The sequence below is a fragment of the Thermobia domestica genome, chromosome 5, assembly GCF_964235325.1.
Source record: "Thermobia domestica chromosome 5, izTheDome1.hap1.1, whole genome shotgun sequence".
Classification (NCBI taxonomy): Eukaryota; Metazoa; Arthropoda; class Insecta; order Zygentoma; family Lepismatidae; genus Thermobia; species Thermobia domestica.
The window spans coordinates 277,988,473-278,010,912 of NC_137458.1; the positions used below are offsets into that span (position 1 = coordinate 277,988,473).

The 22,440-nt window shown below is 35.5% G+C and overlaps 1 protein-coding gene across 2 annotated transcripts in view; it reads right to left on the bottom strand.

The window, feature by feature from the left end:
* Positions 1-22,031, bottom strand: part of LOC145686646 (uncharacterized) — a 272,938-nt gene extending 250,907 nt beyond the window's left edge. For both annotated transcript variants that reach the window (XM_081760127.1, XM_081760125.1), the window contains exon 1: positions 21,562-22,031. In XM_081760127.1, coding sequence (XP_081616253.1) covers positions 21,562-21,601 — 40 coding nt within the window. In that variant the 5' untranslated portion in view covers positions 21,602-22,031. The remainder of the gene's footprint in view (positions 1-21,561) is intronic.
* Between the last annotated feature and the right edge of the window lie 409 nt (positions 22,032-22,440).

Sequence of the window (22,440 nt, forward strand, 5' to 3'; positions counted from 1 at the left end):
CATTTGGTACCGGAAATTCCCATATTGCACTAATTATGAAATTTGCATTTAAAAGCTCCAAATATAACACCTTTCTCAATGTAAGTCTAAATGTTCCAAAAAGTTCCAATTCTTCCATAGTAATAAGAGATTAAATAAAAAATTGAGCAGTCAGGACTTCGAGGACGCACTCTTTTGTGTAACATGGGAAATAGACGAAAGAGCACTTGTTTCGCGGATATGCTTGAACATAATATTACCTCCTTTGACCTTTCATCCTCGATCTCTGTAACTGAGTTTTCTGCTTCTAAACAAATGCATTACGTGTGAATGTGTTCTTCTGGCGGTCAATTGCGACAGCGTATGGTTGCAACAGCTAGTCAAAACTGTTGTGAAAAATAGGACAATACAAGGAACAATCACATTCATGTTTCCATAATTTGAGAAATGCGTTGTAGGTGAGAAAAAATCCCATATATGTGGCCAATTTCATGAAAAAATCTCTTTATCCCATTCTTGAAAATTAAGGCCCAAAAATCCCACGAAATGGGATTTTCCCCACGGGTTGGCATTACTGGTCCGAGCTAATAAAAATTGTCGGCAGGGTTACTACCTGTTCCGATTTTGTCGTGACAGTTTCAATATCGAAGAAAGTGTCCCGCAGTTCGACGTGACTGTGGCGGAGCTTTAAAATATCCCGACTTTCATATTGGTGAAGTTGGTCACTATATTATTATTATTATTATTATTATTATTATTATTATTATTATTATTATTATTATTATTATTATTATTATTATTATTATTATTATTATTCAAATTCAGTTTGTACGTTATTATACAGAGCATCCAAAGTAAGAGGAACATAACATCGGCAGGCAGGCAGACAGATACGCTCATACAGTACACACAATTAAGACTTCCAGACTTTCAAACTGGGACACTACGAAAATTTACATTAAATTCGTGGTTATGCACTTGTTTTTCCTGAAAGCTTCAGAATTAATTACATAATAGGTCAACATTTACCAAAAGTGGGTAATAAATGGTTATTTTTTAAATATCGCTCGAATGATATTAACTTACGTTTTGGAGAAAAGATGGAAAGTTTGAACTTTTGGACAACTCAGGTGGAGAGGACGTTATCCAAATCCGGGTCTGTCCTGGTTAAACCGAGATGTTTGGGAGCGCTATATAGGCTACGTACTACTTAAATTAGCCAATTATTTTCATTGTATATTATATGGTGTAAGGTCATCATCATCATCGTAGGTCACTTGCTCAACTGACAAGCTTCCATGTTTCGCGGTCTTCTGCTAACCTCTTCGTCTTCAAGTACGATTTTTCTGTTTTAATATTACCCATTAATTACAGACTCCTACGCACTACGGTTATGGCCTGTTGGCCAGCCAGCCTCAGGTAAATTGCCGCTCCGTGCAACAGGCACATACACAGGAATTTATTTAGAGGGTGGTCCAGAGTTCTGAGGGGTCCACATTCAATATGAGAATAAATTATAAAATGTTAAGCGCTAAAAAGTGGAAAATAATAAAAGTGCTAAAAAGCAGAAAATAATCATAAAGCGCTTAAAAGCAGATAATAATGCGTTATTATTATTATCAAGCCCGTATTTATATACTGTGCGCCCCTGTGCTCTAAATAATTTGTCGCCCCGCACAACGCACAAAGTTTGTCGTCTCCCAAAACGACCAATATTAGAGTTTAATTCACAGTTTTTGGGGTCGCTGAGATGAATAGTGACAGTTTTAATCCAATTCAACTTCAAGGTCATACTCCACTCCCCAGGGAGAGGGAGATTTTAAAACTAATCGAAAACGACAGATAGTGTTGAATTCATAGTTTTTGAGGTCGCTGAGTTTAACTGTATCAGCTTTCATGATGTTCAAGTTCATCCTGATCTCTTCGGGTGAGGGTGGGAGAAGATGACTTTTTGAAAGTAATCAGATAAGCTAGGTAATTAGTAACTACTGTAATTAGAGCGAATTAAACACATTAACATATTTTCTCGCGCTTGCTAAGGACTCTGTGGGTTGCTACTTTTAAATATTACTTTATTATACATGTTTTCCACAATTCTCCCGCCCCCAAAATTCTGCCGCCCTGTGCTCGAGCACAGAATAGCACTTACCTAAATACGGGCTTGATTTTTATCCATAAAAACTTTTGAAATATATGAGCCAAACAAATTCATACATAATGTAAAATTAGTTTTGGTGTTAATTTTAATATATATAAACGAGTCGAACTGAATATCTCATTCTTTTAAAGTCGGTTAAAAGTTGTAAAATAACCCCTAAAATTAGGCTAAATTTATAGAAAACTCAGGATTTCGGGATAATTTCCAGAACTCACAGCATACGTACATCCCTGAGAACAGGCCCTGATATTCAAACAAATTTAGGAGAAGGTAATAAAATAAGACTATTACGATAGAACATGTGTTGGAACTCTGGATTGATAAACAGGTCCTATTTACAGCATCAACTCTATTGGCATAAACAAAGGCCACTGGAGGCTTAAGTTTGGAGTAAGTTATTTCTAAAGCTCAAAGATATTTGAATACCTTTTTAGCTTTCCAGTTATTGTTTATAATATAGATATTGTCCTGTGAAGGTAATCCAAAATGTATCACATACGAAAAAAAAAAAAAAAACAGGCCGTCAAAACTTTGGCCGAAAACGTAAAAATGAAACAAAAAAAGAGAGAACAGACCCTGTTAAACAAACATAGGAGAAGGTAATAAGAATAACACTAAATAACTATAAATTATTACAATATAACATCTGTTGGAACTCTGGTTTGATAAACAGGTCCTATTTACGGCATCAGCACTACAGTGGTTGTTCAGTCTACATTTGAGCAATTTCGACTTACCTAAAAATTTAAGAGGAATCCATGGCGCCAGGTCCGTAAGTGCTCGATGTAGTTCCCTTGGTTCCTAACAATAGCCCGACAGCGTAATTTCCACTGTAATAGGCTTCTCTGAAGAACTGGGAGGGGAATCTTGTCCCATTCCCTTTGCACAGCTTTCCAAAATCCTTCCACAGTTCTCACACGCTGTTTTCCCAAAGCCCGCTTCAGCAATCCAAATCCACAATAGTCCATAGGACTTGTATCTGGAGATTTAACAGGTACTTCATTGAAAGATATCACCTGTATACCACTTGCCTCCTCCATCTCCCTGTAGAATGCGAGGGACGATCGTGAGATATCCTATGTGATGAGGCCTTGTCAATGTGAATGCGCACCAGATTGGCGTCATTTCCGTACATTGTTGGAATCTCATGCTCGTCGATCGGCCGCATGATCTGCTCCTCAAAAATAATGCGAATTTATTTTACAGTTCTTCGTCACTCTATGAATCTTCAGTTTACCTCGACAGTAACGACCATGAACCCTTTTGGAAAGGATTCTTTACACACACGAACCCACCTTCTGAAGTTCTTGGAGCCTTTCTTTCGGTACATGATGGCTCTCGGTTTGCCGCAGTCGGAAAGGTAAATCCATGCTTCATCGAGCGTTACGACGTACATCCACATTTGTTTTACCAGATGCCGTTCGTACAGCTTTCGGGCGTTACACTTTCGTTCCTTTTGGTGGGGATCCGTGAGAAGATGGCCGCGAGCTTTCGCGACTTTTTCCAGCTTGAGTTGATGGTGTAACGTCCGGTTCACAGTCCCCAAAGACACGTCAAGACGATTAGCCATACACCTTTGTCTTGGCGGATTTTCTTGCATTGCCATTTTGAGAAGTTTCCTCTGCATTGGTGCATTCCTGAGGTGGCCTTGGTGCATTCCCGCTTCCTAGGCAACTTTGTTGGTGATCCAAATGGTGGAGCTTCGTTGCCCTTGTATTTTTAATAACATTTTTTACTCCACTTAAACTGTTGTTGCAACCATTCTTCTTGACTGTTTTCTAATGACAGAAACAGTAAAGTGGGCGCCATAAAGAGCAGCAACATAGCCTTCCCAAAACCGTCTTAGTTTGGGCGGCATTTTGGTCACAGAGCGGAAACCTACACACTTGGAAACAAATTTAACACAACACTCACAACAATGATCCTGTTTTGTGCGTTATTGTCGTCCGCGCGGAAAAACAAATCCGTTCCCAGGAAGCCACTGCACAACACTGGAGGACGCCACGAGCCAGGTCGGGTGAATCCATTCTGCCCGGGAGGGGGAAGGAACGAAATCGGCCAAACGTAGGCTGAACAACCTCTGTATTGGCATATGCAACGGCCACTGTGGCCTAAGTTTAATAAAATAGCTTAATAAGCAGAATGCACTATGAAACAAAAGTGTACACCACAAAAGACAATGATAGCACAGCATTTAAATGAATTCTAACCAAAAAATATTCACTTAATGCATTCCACCCACTTATCCCCACATCATGCCCTCAATTACCCCCTGGGGTAATTGGGAAGTTCAAATGTTAACAAAATTTCAACTGCCTCACAGTAAGGATCCAAGATTGCTGCTCTTCACGGCAGCATCCTTGTTGTTTTTAAGCAGCAGTAAAAAATCTGAATCAAAACATTAACAAATGCGCGATTCATTGTGACTCCAACTAAAGTACACACAAACCTGAAACTCGGTTTCAAGTATGTCATTGCTCAATCAAAACAATTTTTTTTGGTCATTATTACACCCTAACAAAATTCATCAAAGCTTTTTTTTCTGATCAACATCTACCTACCTAACATTTGGGTGTAATTGAATTCCATAAAAATATACTGAAATAAAAAATCGCATGATAATGACGATTTTCTTTGCAAACCTTAAAAGTTGATGCAGTGCAATAACTAAGTCCCTTGTTAAGGTGAGGATGAAAAATCAAACTTTTCCTTATGACACTAGCAAGACAATAATGTACACAAAATGGATAATGAAATTTAGCCCAAAATAATTATTTACTCTCAATCTTTAGTTTCTGTTTGGCGTATTGTCCGTAGGTGAGACATATATCAATTCATATATCACATTGAACTAGGCAAAATGACGTGTTTGGGAATGAGAAAATAAATAAAAAATATTTGTATGGCTTTAAAAAGTACGTCGTTCGTTGCCAATCTGATACACTTGATACTTTTTACTCTGCTAACATAGATTTATTTATTTACTGCAACTCTATCCATTATGACTCTGGAACTCACTAAATGAATAATAACTTCTGACCAGAGTATATACACATTTATTAAAACTAAAATACAGTGTAACGGTTTCAACAACTTAACGTTGTCTTCATCAGACACTAACTGAAAGAGATATCTTCAGAGCATAGAAATATATAGTAAAAGTAGAAGTACTAAAATTCATTGTTTCTATGGGAAGCAACCCGGGTCTTTCTTCCTCGAGCCTTGTCTGTCGGCCTTCTGCCCTGACTTAAATACCCTTCCAGCTGTGTTTATCTTTCCCTTTAGGTGACCGACAGATACGGTCTGAGGAAGAAAGACTCAAGTGGCTTTCCATACAAATAATGAATCTTAAGAGCCTGCCTTACTAAAAATAATACGAAATTTACCATTTTCTTTTGCTTGATTATTCATCAGTGAAAGGAGATAATAAAATGCAAGTTACCACAATCATAGATAATGCTATTCTACAACAGAAAATATGAACCTGAAGAATGTTCAGTGTTGCCATCCTTAGAAATTACAGTGTTGCCAGAAAAACAATTTCCCTAAAATCTAAGTTGAGACAGCGAGTAGAGGAATGAACTCAACTGCATTTGATTACGTATCATGTTGTTTTGGTTTCTTGTGAAGTACTTTTTAATTAACATTATTATTTAGTTTTAATAATTGTATGTTAAAACTATTTTGTTTATTACAAACTAAATACAACTATTATTTTAAAAAGTAGTTCACAGGAAACCAAAACAATATGATACGTAACCAAATGCAGTTGAGCTTGTTCCTCTACTCGGTGTCTTAACTTAGATTTTAGGGAAATTGTTTTTCTGGTAACACTGTAATTTCTATGGATGGCAACACTGAACATTCTTCAGATTCATATTTTCTGTTGTAGAATAGCATTATCTATGATTGTGGTAACTTGCATTTCATTATCTCCTTTCACCGATGAATAAACAAGCAAAAGGAAAATGGTAAATTTTGTATTATTTTTAGTAAGGCAGGCTCTTAATCTTTCACTTTTAGTATATATTTATATGCTCTGGCTATATCTCTTTCTTGATATACGTTATTTTCTTGAAACCGTTAAACTGTATTTTAGTTTTAATAAATAAGTGTATGTACTCTGGTAAGAAGTGTTAATTATTCCTTACTTACTTCATATGAGAAATATAGGTGCAGTTTTACTATACGGATCCACAGATCGTAAAATGTACGGAAAAATTTGGGGAAGTCTTTCAGAACCCAACGAACCCCTACGGGGCTTCTAACCTATTCCTACTCCTACTGCTACTCCTACCCCTACTACTACTACTACTACTACTACTATTACTTATAGTATGGATCCGTATAGTAAAATTGCAGGGGAATATACACTCTGAAGTAGCACATAGTACCTCTTGTTTTTTATTTCTTCTAACATACTCCTAACGGTGACTCTCGTAATCCTAACAGTGACGCAATGTTGGAGGTTGAAGTACAATTGGGCAGAATGTACTTCTGAGAAACTTCATACCATGCTGTTATTTGTATGTTATATATTCTGTGCAGTCTAGTATCCATTTCTATTATTTTATAAATTGTGAAATTCGTTGACTTTTGGATGTATTTTTGTTAGCTGAATTTATATATTATAGGACACTCTTTTGTAAGATTTATTATTATTCTCATGCATTTTTAGAAAGTTTGGTACTACTGTTCAAGAGTGTTTATACATATTTGGAAAGTTATATTAAAGGCAAATATTTATGCAATATATTATGTGGTTTTTTGCCATAGCAACGATTAGACCTAATTGAAACATAGTACAATTTATAGCATTTATTCCGAAGTTGGGCGTCCGCTTTCGCCACGTTTTTTCGCTGTTATCTCCTTTTCACATTTTCTGCAATTTGTTATTAGGTTCATTAATCCGTACTCTCAGTGGCGTAGCACACTTTTGCAGGGCCCCCCGCAAAGCATAGAGAAGGGCCCATAGTTGTAAAGCCGACAGAAGTAAGGTTGAAGTTCTACTTCTTTAAATCTTTATTCATCGCAAGACTTCGGGGCCCTCTATACCTCGGGGCCCCCCGCACTGCGGGGGTTGCGGGGGCAGCTGCTACGCCACTGCGTACTCTTCACAAACTTTTAAAAGATTTTGCTCGTTATCAACGTTTTGCTTCACAAATGTTAAAACTGTTACTTCATTGCCCTTGTACATTCGCCATGTTGATAACATAAATGCTCGTTACTTTCACACAATGCAACTGTTCGGTTACCTTGCGCCAAGTAGTTCCCTCCGCTCGCCGTATAGTCCCATGTTTATAACCGCTTATATATAACAAATAAACAGATTTTTCGAGACCCTTATATATTATCAAGCACACAAACGATCAAATTATTCATATCTTTCCTGTAATTTTTTTAAAAAATCATGGAAACGGACGCCTAACTTTGGAACTTAACCCCAATTTATCAATAGTTACTTGTTAGTGATAGGACATAACTACCTTTTGATAAAATTCTTTTAACAAATCTACGCACACACACATACTACTTGTAAAGTTACTTTAATGTTCTTTTAGATCAGTGATTGCCTAACCATCGATCACGAGCTACTAGTAGCTCGCGGGGACATTTTCAGAGATCGCGTTAACACTCCAGTTGGCTAACATTGATTCCTCCACTGAGCTGATGCTAACGACAGGGGGCGCTGACGACAGCAACTGTTTGTTTCAACCGCACAACTACCATTGTCAGTCTCATCTCACAATTGATTGTATACGCGTGGAGTTGTGCACATTATGTTTTTCGTGTAGGCAATAAAGAAATGTAAGATTATTTAAAAAAAAGTTGGTAGTTCTTTTGGTTGGTAGCTAGCAGTAGGATTTAAAAATGGTACAGTAGCTCTGAAGTTTCATACGTTTGGCGACCACTGTTATAGATTAATAAATACGTAACAACTTCGAAAGCTATTTTCTCTTTTTATGAATATGGAATCTCCTTGTGGATAAATGGTTTTCTTTCTCCCCCTTTGAAATCCTCCAGATTTCCAGTTTAGGATCACAGTTTGCTTTTATTTTTATTACTTCTTTTCCATACTGTAATTAAATCATAATTTTGTATCATTCTCGAAAATAAGTACATAAATTCAGAAAGAAAACAGAATAGGGAAGTTCTACAACACATTATTAGCTTTTAACGACACGAGACATATAGATCTCATTAAGCTGAATAAGATTATACAAGTTAGTGTAAAAGCAGATGTTTAGTTTTTAGGAAAGAAAAATGAATTTGTTTGTAAACTTAAATTGATGCTGAACAACAGTAGTCGCCATACTTGTGAAGCTTCTGAGCTACTGTACCGTTTATAAATCATATTGTGAGCTACCAACCAGAAGAACTATCAATTAAAAAAAATACATTTGTTTATTGCCTATAAAGTTACATTTCTAGTAAATATGAAATCAAACTATCCAAGTTAACAAATGTCTAATATACACAGGAAAACCATAACGTTTAGTAAATGTCTAATATACACACGAAAAACATAACGTTTAGCAAATGTCTAATATACACACGAAAACATAACGTTTAATAAATTAATATACACACGAAAAACATAACGTTTAACAAATGTCTAATATACACACGAAAAACATAACGTTTAGTAAATGTCTAATATACACACGAAAAACAACGTTTAGCAAATGTCTAATATACACACGAAAAACATAACGTTTAGCAAATGTCTAATATACACACGAAAAACATAACGTTTAGCAAATGTCTAATATACACACGAAAAACATAACGTTTAGCAAATGTCTAAAATACACACGAAAAACATAACGTGCACAACCTCACGCGTAAAGAATCAACTGTGAGATTAGGCTGATAATGGTAGTTGCGCGGGAGAAAGAAGCAGTTGTTGTCGTCACCGCCCCCTGTCATAACTGTCAGCTCAGCGGAGGAATCAATGTTAGCCAACCGGAGCGTTAACGCGATCTCCCGAAAATGTCCTCGCGAGCTACCAGTAGCTCGCGATCGACGGTTTGGCGGTCACTGCTGTAAAGGAATCAAAGTGCGTATTAAACTGAAACAGATACTGACGTATTCCGTCATCAATCTCTTCTTTACGATACCAAGAACATAATAATACATATTGTGGTTGATGAAGTGTAGATCGAAATTTTCATTAACTATTGGAATTTAATTTCTGTTTAACGAAGTTAACGACCGAAGTTGATACATACAGTATATCGGTCGATATATGAAAGTAAGATGAGCCAAATGACTCGCTTGAGATTAAATACTTAGTCTTCTAGAAAATCGAAAAAAAAATCATTTTTATGACGCTAAAAAGTATGTTGTTCGCTGCTAATATTAATTGGGAATGTTTATTCTACTAATATAATATCGTTTGTTTAGTAATGTAATACAACGGGACAAGTCAAAATGATGGATCCGATTTCAGAAATTTATTCTGTGAAATGTAACAAGCATATGTTATTGTGAGACATGTACTAAGAAAGGTAAACTGTCCAAGTTTTATTCAAGTTTCTTACAAGTGTCCTATGTGAGTACCTTGCGTAACACGGCACACATCAAGCCGATAGTCTATCTCTTACCAAACCTTTTGTGGTATGTTGCGGCCAATATCAACAATTCATTTCATGCTCGTTGTTGACTCTTACTGATAGAAAGTGGAAATACTAAGTGGAAACTAAACTTTGAGCGGGAGAAACTAAATTTTGCAAGTAGACTAGTTAATATTTGAAGCGCAAATTTCACAATAACATATATTTATTAGATTTCATAGTATAAATTTATGAAATCAGGTCCATCATTTTATACTTGCTCTGTATATATACACTCTGTTAACTAGCAGATTATATCTATTGCTCTTTCTGTTCTTCTAACAATAACACTGATACTGCTAATAGTTATGAGGCATACTACTTGTAAACTGTAACTAAAATACACTGGTGGAGACGCATTTCAGAACTTCCGGTATGCATCGTCGGATACTAATAATGAAGAATATTTGCACCACAAAATGTGTCTATAGATAGCTCGGTAACAAATCACTTCGGATATTTGGGTTAATCGATTTGTGAAGGCAAGTCTACACAAAATTAACTCTGAAACCATCTCTGAGAGCATCTTCGATTGTATCGAATGAGACTCTTATTTCAAGGTGAATAGAGAGTGATTTAATTCAGCTGGAGAACGCGCGTTCTCAAACCGCCAGGACAACTTAGCATCTTCTACTCGGTATACACCTTCTTCAATGCCCTCCCAGTTCTCCGCACCTAAGCACTTATGAGACAGAGTGGTAGGCCCTATGGCCAACTGCTAGTCCTTAGCAGTGAGCGTAGGATACTATATCCTAAAACAGAGGTCACCAATCTTTTTAGGATTGAGGGCCACTTTTCATTTCAGAAAACACTGACAGTCTACTTATTTGTTCAGTAGCTCGCTGGAGGAAATCATAAAATAAACAGATGCATACTGACAGTATGACACAGATCACCGTAGGCTACTGCTCATACCTTGCAAGTAGACTAGTTACAGCGGACGATACCTGGGCACTCCTGTCCTAGAGAGTCATAAGCATCTGTCCTACAGGCTACTTGACCAAACAGTGCTTGTGTTATTAGTTCATACAATATTACATGAACATGTAATATTGTACCATTTTGCATATATGATCTGAATCACTTTCTAAATTTTTGATTTTCTTCATTGTCCTTAAGATATTCACTAAAGTTCAGAAAAATCTTGTAACTAATTAACTAATTCTTTGTAGAACACATATACAGAATTAGTATTAAAAAAAAAAACTTAAAAGATCCTGTTGGTTTGCTGCTTCCTTAGGTAGATATCTACTAGGTAAAATAACATTTTTATAATCTAGAATTGCCAGTAATCTTCATCCCAACTTTGTAGAAATAATCTGACTAGATAAGATTTTATAAGGTGTATTCTGTTGTAAATTTGAAACCTTGGTAAATGATTTTATCAGATCGCATATGTTAAGAAATTTCAAACAAGTACCCATTATAACGTTATGATGGATATTATTTCGAACAATACCTACATACGCGAACAAACATGTGTATGTCACAAACAGATGTGATGTAATTCTGCTGACATTGTACAGTACAACCTTGTTGACATGAGTGAAAAGATTCGAACAAAATTTTTCATCAAGTCAAAAATTTGTTTTTTAAACGAAATTCGTCATTTACTAATATAATTGAAATAAAAAATACACAAACAAAATAAATTTTAACGAACCATAAAATGTATGCAAAAAATTTTAGCGAACAAAAAATTTATTAATCATAAATATTTCAAATGTTTTTTTTTAAACTAAAGTTTTCTAAAACTACTTGTCACTGAAAAGTTGCAATGGAGCCAAAACTACAAGCAAAAATTATCAATTGAAAAAATTACGCGTGCACAAAAAATTTAAAACGAAACATTTTCATTAAGCACAAAAAATGAAAACGAAACATTTTCACTTACTAAAAAGTATGGAACATAAAAAAATACCCGAAAAATATTTTTTCTGTAAACCAGTAAAATGACAAACAATTTCTTTCTTCAACAAAAGTATTTACAGTTTTAATTCTCCTTTTTTAGCAATACGAAAATTGTTGAACAAAAATAAGGACTAAAATTAATAAACGTAGCAAATGCCAAAAAGGAAACTTTGGGCAATTACAAAAAAGCACGCACATCTGCACTTACAATAATATAATACAGACATCTTTATATGTTCCTTTGGACCACTTAGATGACTATCAGGAACATTTCACGATTAATACATGACACTTGAATGTGAAAAGCGATGTTTGCATTCTTCGACACTTACAGTACATCGTATACCACTCCTAGTCTTAAAATTTTCAGTAAACAAAAAAATGTTAAAAAAAACTCAACTACAAATCTTTTCAGTTTTTAATTCTCAACAAAAAATATTTAGCAAAAAAATGTCAAATAAAATATATACTCAGAAAAAAATGTCCAGCGAATTGTTTCCTGCAACTACAATAACTTTTCAGTTTAAAATTTTAACAAAAGTTTTTATCAAAACAAGAATTGTCAAACAGAAATATTGTGGTGAGAAAATGTTTCACTGTTATATTCAAACTATATCCGGCTTTTAACTACTTGATTAACAAAATAAACAATTTTCAACTATTCGACTAAAAAATCAAAATCCCTTGAAAATTGATTATAAATTTCACAATTTTGAACATTTCGTTTCTCCATTTTTAGTTAACAATCATTCATTGCAGCGATAAAAAAAAATTAAAAATTTACATTGATAAATATTTTTGTTTCTTTCAGATTTTGTTTCCTACTATTGTAAAACTATTAATCAATGGCAAGAACATCTCTTTTTGAGTATGGCTAACCAATCATATTTCACCAAAGATAACTTTACAACAATGACCTTAGATTATGAATCATGGGTACAAAACCTGAGGTTCGAAGTGCGAAAAGTATACATGAACTGGTTTTAATAATTAATTGTATACCTATCAGTTTCATATTCTAACTTTTAATAAGTTACCAAAGATAATACTGTCAATAGTTTTAAGTATAAATAATATGTATCAACATATAAGAATATATCAGGGTTATGTATATACAATGCATAAATTCATATAGCAGTGTTATAAATTTTACTTTTGAAGACCTCAAATATGTGAATGTTATGTGAGATTGCATATATCAGATTACAAGGACATATCATTACTCTGTACCATGTTTCAAACTTTCCGATGAAGATTTAAATTCATAATACTGTCATAAGTGTTGTTTCTAAAGATAAGAAACCTGTGGGTGTTACGTCAGAATATTTTTCTGTTGAAAAATGATGCAATATGTGTCAACCATGGGCGGAGCTATGGGGTGACATGGAGTCATTTCCCGCAAACTTTCTAATAAAAAATAAAAATACCACATATAAGATGGCCACCTACCAAAACTTGTCAATACATTTTCGAGACCGATCAAAAGATCTGTCCCCCCTCAGCAGACAATTCCTAAACTCGCCCATGCTGTCAACGTATCATTATTTTTCAAAACTAAGCATTGAAATTGATGTGATATCACTAACAAAATAATATCATACAAATTTGGTTCCTAAATTTAAGAAGACTACCTTAGGCCAGTGATTCTCAAATGGTATGTCACACAATCCCATAAGGTGTGTTGCAAAACTTCAGAATTTAAAAATTATGAATCATTTAATGATTAGTTAAAGTCAATTTTGAGGAAGATTGTATCAGTCAGTGGCTCCAGCAGCAGCAACGATATAGTCATAATCATCATCACAGGTAATCTACCATTATTGGCAGGTCATTTGCCGCAGCTGAGAAGCTTTCATGCTTCACGGTCTTCCACCAACCTCTTCGTCTTCACGTAAAATTTTTCTGTTTTGATATCGTCCATCAATTGTAGTCCCCTTCGTCCCCTCCCTCTCTTTCCTGCTACCATACCTCTAGCACGTCATCATAATAAGTTCCTTCTTAGTCAATGTCCTAACTAGTTTCTCTTCCTCTTCTTAATAATATATAAAATTGTTCTTTACTCTCCCTCATTTCTAACACCCTCTCATTTGTTTCCGCTCGACCTAGGTAATTCTCTCCATCCTTCTCGACACTTACATTTTGAAAGCTTTCATTCGTTTGCATCATTTTTGCGTAATGTACGTTTCCGACCCATACAGTACAATACTCCACACGAAGTATTTTATTATTATTATTCTCAACTCTTTATTCAAGGTCTCATAAAATGGACTTATCTTCCTCCTAAAGGCTTCTTTCCCATTCCTATCCTTGCTTTTATTTCACATTCACACTTCATATCATCACTAATAATACTACCCAGGTGTCGAAAACTAGACTATTTTCTACCCCCCCCCCCCTACTTCTATATTTGACACCGACCGCTTCGTTCCAATCACTATTGCTTTTGTCCTTCTCACATCTATTTTCATCTTATATTCTTCACGACCCTTCCTCAAGTTTTCTAACATCTTTTTGATTTTCTCTTCAGATTCCTCAACAAGCACCATATCATCTGCAAACCGTATAGGCTATACCTAATCATTCTACTTTCTACTGAAATGCCGTCTTCAATATGTAGGCTCTTTTTCATTATCTATTCTAGGTAGATATTAAATATTGTTGGCAAGAGACAGCATCCTTGTCGAACTCTCCTTCCAATTACAATCTCCTCTGTCATTTCCTCCCTATGCTAACACTTACTTATTGGTTCATATATAAGTTTCTTATAGGTTTTCGATTTTTCCATCCAATCCAACCTTCTTCAGAACTTCCAACAACATTCTCAATTCCCGCTGTCGAATACCTTTTCTAGGTAATAAATACAATATACACCCCTTTCGCTTTTCTATAAACTTTTCACCTACACCCTTAATAATTCAATTGCATCTCTTGTGCCCTTACTTTTCCTGAACCCGAACTGTTCTTCCCCAGCTTTTTCATTTGTTCTTCCACACAACCTTCTGTTCGGAATTCGAAGCAAAATTTTTGCTGCGTGAGATATGAGACTAATAGTTCTATAATCCTTACATCTCTTTGGGTTCGATTTCTTAGCCATCACTATCATGATTGCCTTCAGGAAGTCTTTTAGAAAAAAAAAAAAAACTTGGGAACTACAGCCTTAGTCCATGATCCAGAAAATAATAAATTTGATGTACATTCCATACAAGATAATCTAAGATGATTTAAACTTAGAAAAGTACCTTCTAAAATCCTAAATTTGGTTCCTAAATTGAGTGTAATTCTCAGATACACTCATATACATGTATTCATGTACTTCAACTAAGTCGTTTAAAAACCAAGAAAATTTCATTCGTCATCTCCCCAAATTCCTAAGTTTTCCAAATGTCCCAAATTCATATCCATGATGGATGGTTCCAAAAGGTTGGCGAATACCTTGGAGTAGACACATATGGGAACACTTAACTTAAGAAATACACGAAGGTACCTAATAAAGTTTCATCTGCTACTTTGAAACTAAGAAACAGTACCTGTTAGATTCATATCTACGTAATTTAGTAGCTAATTTTTGGAGAGGTACCTTAGCCCAGGACCATAATCATGATAGGTAGTTTCAACCAAGAAAAGTCTATACTAAAATTATATTTAACAAATTTGGTTCCTAAGTTTTGAGAGGTGGTACCATTAATCAGGTGACACCTAATTTTCAAATACATTTACGGAATTTTACATTCATAACATCCAAAATATAAAGCTAATTATTGTTACACAATTGTAAAACGTATTGATGAGGTATAAACCTACTTACTGATTCCATCAATATTTTTATTTTATTTTATTTTATTTATTTTTTCGAGGCGTACCTTGGTCCAGGTACATGTTGTGGTCATTTAACTTACAAATATGTTTAAGGACCTGTACATTTGCATCACCCAATGCGTCATGAATTACGTTTTATTGCACGTGATAACACTATCTTGTACGACTATGAAAATGCATTGATATAACGTATATATAAAAAATGAGAAAATATACCTTAACATGAAGCCAAGTCTTAAGACGGTTTCGAAGTTATAAGTTATTCACCAAATTTACGGTAGTTCCTAAATTTTGGAGTGGTTTCCTTAGACCAGGGGACACCTATCGTTCATAGACATCTAGAGATCAATATATTCACAATATTCAATGTACAAAAAAATATACGAGTAATATAGTTCACATAAATCATAAGATTCTGTTTCAAATTATTATTTTTTGTCAATTTTATATCAATCGAATAGAAGATGATATCATAGGCCTGTAATGGATACTTATCTTTCAAACACATGCAGAGATCTAATATTCAATATTGCTATGATGATGTTCCGAAGCAAATAAATGGATCATTACATACCTCTTCCAAAAAGTAATTTTTGACAATTGTATCTATGCATGGAACGAAATGGACTATCCAAATTTACTCCTAGTCCTATCTTCCAGAAATCTAACATTTAATCTACCAAATGAATTATAAAATACCCATTCCAAAACATTGTTTTTGGTAATTTTTTAACCATCGAAGGAGACAAAATAGTCCACTCAAATTTACAGAAATACATTCACCAATTTTTATTTTTGACAATTTCCGAATTGAAAGGGTAGACCAATATACTCCTGCCGAAATTTTAGAGAGAAGAGAATGAATCTATGCACTTATCCGTATGACCATCTGATGCAATAAGAAACCTCATCTTAGAGTATAAATTAGAAGGGAAACTGCCCCTCAGCCATCTTCGAATGTATGGCACAACCGGAAAGTTTTTTTTTGGGGGGAAGGGGGGTCGGATTATCACTTCTGATTTAAAATAGATCCGCTACAACACTCGTAAACCGTGAGGACATTGATTGGATTGTAGTTAACGCCAGATTGATTTCTAAAACACCTCCTCCCCTCTTGCAGAAAGCATTGTTGCTGGTATACTGATCTATAGCGGGGATAATCCTTTCTATCTTTCTTCGTCAAGACGAAACCATCAGAGTGTATTGTTACAGTGCTGAACTTCACGGAATGCACAACAATGTTCTCTATAAACATATAAGAATATTCAACAGATATGGTATCGTCATACGGCGGCTGCCAGAAAAAGTTTCTGCAATAAATAAATAAAAAAGAAAAACATGGGAAAATCTGGCAATAGTTTTATTGGTTTCCCAAGTATCACCTTAAAGATCGATACACTATTGCATCGTCTCAAACCAACTTCGAAGGCATTTTTTTTTTCTCTCCTCTGAGTCTGTTACCTCAGAAATCGCTGTTTGGAATGCGTCAACAGCTGCTTCAGGCAACACATATCGCTCACTACTCATCCTATTTTTCATGTATGAAACAAAAAGTCATTAGGTGATAAATCAGGTAAGTACGGACAATGAGTCATTAGTTCGATATTTTCACTGGACAACAGTTTGGTAAGGTGAGTGGGAATTGTTGTTATTGTGGTGAAGAAGCGCGGTGCGCCCTGTGGTTATTGATCATTAGTTAAGTATGAATAAGAATGTACCTACCTTGAAGTTTTAGATTTTTGAGTGTAACCGAACTTTTCAAAAGAACGTGTATGAGACGTATCCGAGGTGAATTCCGCTAAGAAGGCAGACTTATTTCGTAGAAGAGCTATAATAATCTAAATTATGTACTTTTTATATCATCTTTTTGTTCACCTCAACCATAGGTTGGTGGGCAACATGGAAAATTTAAAACTTTTCTCTCCTTTGGGAGAGCTGTTTTATACTTTGGCAAGATCCCTTCTTCGTAACTACATCTAGATATTCTATTCTTGGTCTTCCTCTTCCTAGTTTTCCTTCTACCTTTCCCTTTATCAGCACGGTGATTCAATCGGAGTGCCGAATAAGAAGGCGAAGAATGCTGTTTCTTCTTTTTCCTATTATTTTCATGATCTATCGTCCTTCATTAACTTATTAAAGATTATTAGATATTTCTGATATAAAAACAGTATACATAAGAATAGTATAGCAAGTTAATCCACACACACACATGCAGAAGCAAGACATCATCCAAACTGACAAGCAAACTTCGTGCCACTGAATTATATAAGATGCGAAAATTATTAGTTTCCATAAACTTACATCTAACAGAATACTTCATACATTACACTCATGTCATTATTCATCATTAGAAACAATATTTACATTTTATTGTAGTATTCAACTAATCATTTATCATTATAAACATAATTACTTGTTTCATCTTTCGTCGATTAATACAATCATTAATAATAAAAATGCATAATTTGTTTTTGAGAAACCTCTACAATTTATACCAGAGCTACTTTCATTTCGTTGGAGTTGTGTGGTGTTTCGTATTATTCGTTTAATTCCTATGTCTTTAGAATTCCTGTCACTTTTCGGATTACTACGTACTTTCCAAGCTTAGAAAGTAATGTAAGAAATTAAGAGAAAATATATGCATTTAGCTCAAGAAACAACACTTGGGAAGCTTTAATCGCGAACAAACAACAGCAAAGTCACACACAAAAGTCAGCGTAGTGGAAGAAGTCACAATGCTGAGGCAATAGGACTTTGTAGGGTAGGGTAATAGGAAGTTATTGTTAGTTCGTGTGGCAAGCAGTGGACTATCAATTCAAATAGCAAGTTGTTCGTGAGAGGAGGGTCTCTTGCTTCAAATAATGGTGTTTGCTTACGTTGCCATGATTATTACCTAAAATTGAGATCAATTGGTCGAATGGTTAGACACAGACTAAACCATAATCAGAGCCGTAAATATTGTGTTCACGCTGATGGAATCAATATCAGCGGATAGGTGATGGTCGCGAAGATCCGGATGTAACTATGAAAGAGCAATATATGCACAAGATAATCTCACTAGAAGGTATAACCACCCCACCATGGAGGAAAGAGGCAGTTTTCCTCCATTCTCTCTACCTTATCTACACGTCAACTGTCTTCAGAACTTGGTGTAACCATATGAGAAGGATTATCAGACGTTCTGCTTTACTCGAATATATCCTCTTTTTCGCACCCTATATATGGTCAGGCGGCTTTTTAAAAAAATACGGATTTTTTAAAATCAAAAGATACAATATATTTTAATCAAAAATTTTCCTGTAAGCCTTATACTGTATCTGGAGAACTACATACAGTGCAGCCAAACCCAAACTATCACTTAACTCAGTGTGATGTGCTTATTCCGTACAAAATACGAAAACTCAATTTAGGGGCCGTTCAAAAATTTTGTGGCCCTGATCCAAAAACTAGTTATTGCCCAAGATCGAAATCTTAGATGATTTTTAGATCATTCCTAAAATTCTTGGGCAAGATCGCAATCTTTTGATCCATTTTTTATCATTCCTAAAAGTCTTGTTGAATATAAACAACAGGATAAATTTTAAGATTCATGATTTCAGATTCAGATTCTTCGGAAATAAAATACACCCGTTAGTGGCGTACACAAGATAGGGGTGTCTGGGTTTTAACATTTTAACTTCACTTTCAACAAGAGTGATCAACTTAGTTGGTTGGATAGGAGCGTAATATATCTTTCAGCACCGAGGTTCTGAGACGTGGGCTTACAGTTTAGAGTTAAATCAGATCTACCGTAATGCGTTCAAATTCTTCAAGGCTTTCACTTCGCAAATCGAACCCCGGAGTTTGTGTACCAAAAGCCTGCGCACTAGCTACTCCATCATCGGAAAATATCGGAGAATATCACATTGAGGTATGTATACAAAAAAAAAAAAAAAAAAAAAGTGCGTGTCCTTAAATGAACCTTGGGTACTTATTCCTATTGATAAGCTTCTGTGTACGTGTCTGAATCCATCTATAGGCGCGAAAAGAAAGTAAATACTTTCGTAAAAGTTTAGTAGTTTAAATTATATTTTCTTTTATACACTATGGCCGCGGCGGCTCAGTGGTAGAGCGTTCACCTCGGGTGCATGGGGTCCTTGGTTCGATCCCAGCTTGTGCCAAGTGAGCTTTGTGGTGGACAAACATCGTGTGTGTGGGTTTTCTCGGGGTTTTCCCGTTTCCTCTCACTTTCTTCATTCCATTGTTTTATTCATTTCTCATCATAACTGTCTCCTTTAGTCTAGACGACATAATCGTGGGAGTGAAACTTAAGATTTCGTTTCATTTTTTCTTTTATACACTAAGAAATTTGTCGACAGTACAAAGTTTTATGTAAAATCTGAAAATGAGCTCTTTTTAAAAGTCTATAATATGGTAACCCTACACGAAATTGGTTGTGTTAGCATCTAGTGTTCGGAAGCTTCATGAAATATCTCTCCAGCAGGGCATAGTGACGACGCTAGATGGGTAAGGAGGACACCACCAACGGTGACTCTGTTTGCCCCCTAGGTATGGTGTACAGTAGGTAAAGTAATAATAAAAATATTATTTTCGGTATACAAAAATAAATTATCCTCTCCCGCCAAGAAATTAAAGCTGGCGTTATCACTGACAGAGAGCATTGGTCTGTGGGCTATCGATCTCAGCGCAAACAGGCACCGTCCAAAATATTGTGAACATCGTGGCCGAAACCACGTTTAGCAGGTTTTTTTCTCTGTTTACGGAATCGATTGATTGGTTAAGGATTAAAGGGAACGTCAATGTCTAGGCTATTTGTCCCCGTCACGAACTGTTTACGGAACAATCAAGGATTAGTCTGCATACTGACTCACAAGTGTATCCATCTGGCTAGACCTGGGCAAAAGATACTATCCGTCTAATATCAAAGAAACATACAATATGGATTGGTTGAAGATTAATCCTTTGCAGCATCAGAGCTATATGAAACCAGCGCATCCAAATTAGATGAACTCCCACCGAAAATCGAATCCGGATTTCCTGTGCCGCAGAATCACATGCAGATCAGACATAAGGGAGCTCGGAATCTATATTATGGTTGTTAGTTGGTATGAGACTACATCATCAATCTCCATACCATCTCTCACGTCATTAAGGTTCTTTGACCGCTTGGAGATGGCCAAGTTGAGAGCCTGAAGCAATATAGGTACAAGTTTCAGCGTACTTTCGGTTTAGAATCCATTATCATGCACGATAATGCCCGTCCACATAAAGCTCTCCTTGTTAACAACTTCTTTCAAAATGAGGACACAACTTGGATAAAAATGGCCAGCCTGGTCACCTAACGTTCATTTGATTAAGCATGTGTATAGAGTGACTTACGTGCACACATAGCAAAGTCTTACTTGAACTGAAAGTGGCTCTTCGTTACAAAATGTCTTTGTTATACCTTCTAATAAATAACCTTATATTAAGTGTATATCACAATTTTGAGATCTGCATAGCAGAATTTAGAATTTAGGATTTAGATTTCTGGGCTTTCGGCATTTATGGCCAAGTTAACCCGTCACGTTTTAGGGATGACGTCCCTCGGCGAGCACGCTATCCGGGGAAAAGGAAGGAAGGAAGCGGCCTAGTACCTATATGTTAGGTACCAACCCGGCATTTGCCTGGTGTGAATGAAGAAAACCCAGGAGACATAAACCCGGGTTTGCGTGCACAGGTGATCTTAAAGCACTTCACGTTCACTTTAGAATTTACTTTACAAACACTTAAACAAATACCTTGCACTTTCTTTGATCAAATTGTACTAAGCAGACATAGCTGAGCGTGATACCTACCGACATACCGAGTGATGAGGGCACAAAAGCGCAGTTCGAGACTCTGACAGAGGAAAAAGGTAAATTAACTTTGCATACAGTAAGTATCCTCGTAACACAATGCACTTTAATATACCTATGCACTTGAACATATACGCATATATCATTGTAATCTTGAATAATAGTTACCAAACAAAACGTATATTACCTCAAATTCATATTCTGCTACGATATAAAACTATATTTCAAATATCACACCACTTACCATTTTCTATCGTCTCCACACTTGATGACCGTCTTTCCATGTTTCGTGAAGTTGGACCAAATCACTTGAGTTTCTCGTTCTTTTTTTCACTTTGTATTGTAATAAAGCTGCAGTTTTGTTACAATGGAACCTTCTTACAAAGAAGCAAAAATCGTGACAATTTGAGAACAATCCCTGATAGATTTTATGCTAACTCTGTTAAACCGTTTGTAACGTAATAATCATATTTATTTCTGTATCTAAGGAAGTAGCGCTTCGTAAACAGTTGACGATATTTTTTGTATGCAAAATCGCAAATAAATTTGAAATGATACAATTCATGTGTTACATTTTAATTTTATGATACATTGTAGCAATTTTGTTGTAGTTTTTCGTGAGGGAAATGGGCTAATGATTACTTTAATTTGCTTAAATTCTGTTAACGCGAAAAATCGAGACCAGTTTCGCCCAATCGTCAAAACTCACATGAATCAATAGTAAAACAACGCGATATACTAGTCACTACATTTTCAAATTTTCTTAATTGTTATGAAGTAATTGTTCCAAATTACTTTCTAACACTTAGAGAATACTTCGAACTTTTTTTCTACTGTAACTTGGGGAGACCTGATTATATCTGCTTCATCATCTGATTCTTTGAGTGTAAGACAAAGTATATTATATGAAACGAATGTTGGAGTGAGTGAGGGTACTTTAGCAGTTCGCACTTCGTGTATCCAAGAGGAAAATCAGGGTAAACTTTAGTTAACACACTTGCGTTGGGAATCGAACATGCGATTTTTCGATTAAGAAGCAAAAAACTTGCAGCACTTGATATGTTCGAGGAAAGGAAGGATGATGGGTCCAATGCACTAAAGTCTTCCAAATTTTCAAATTGGT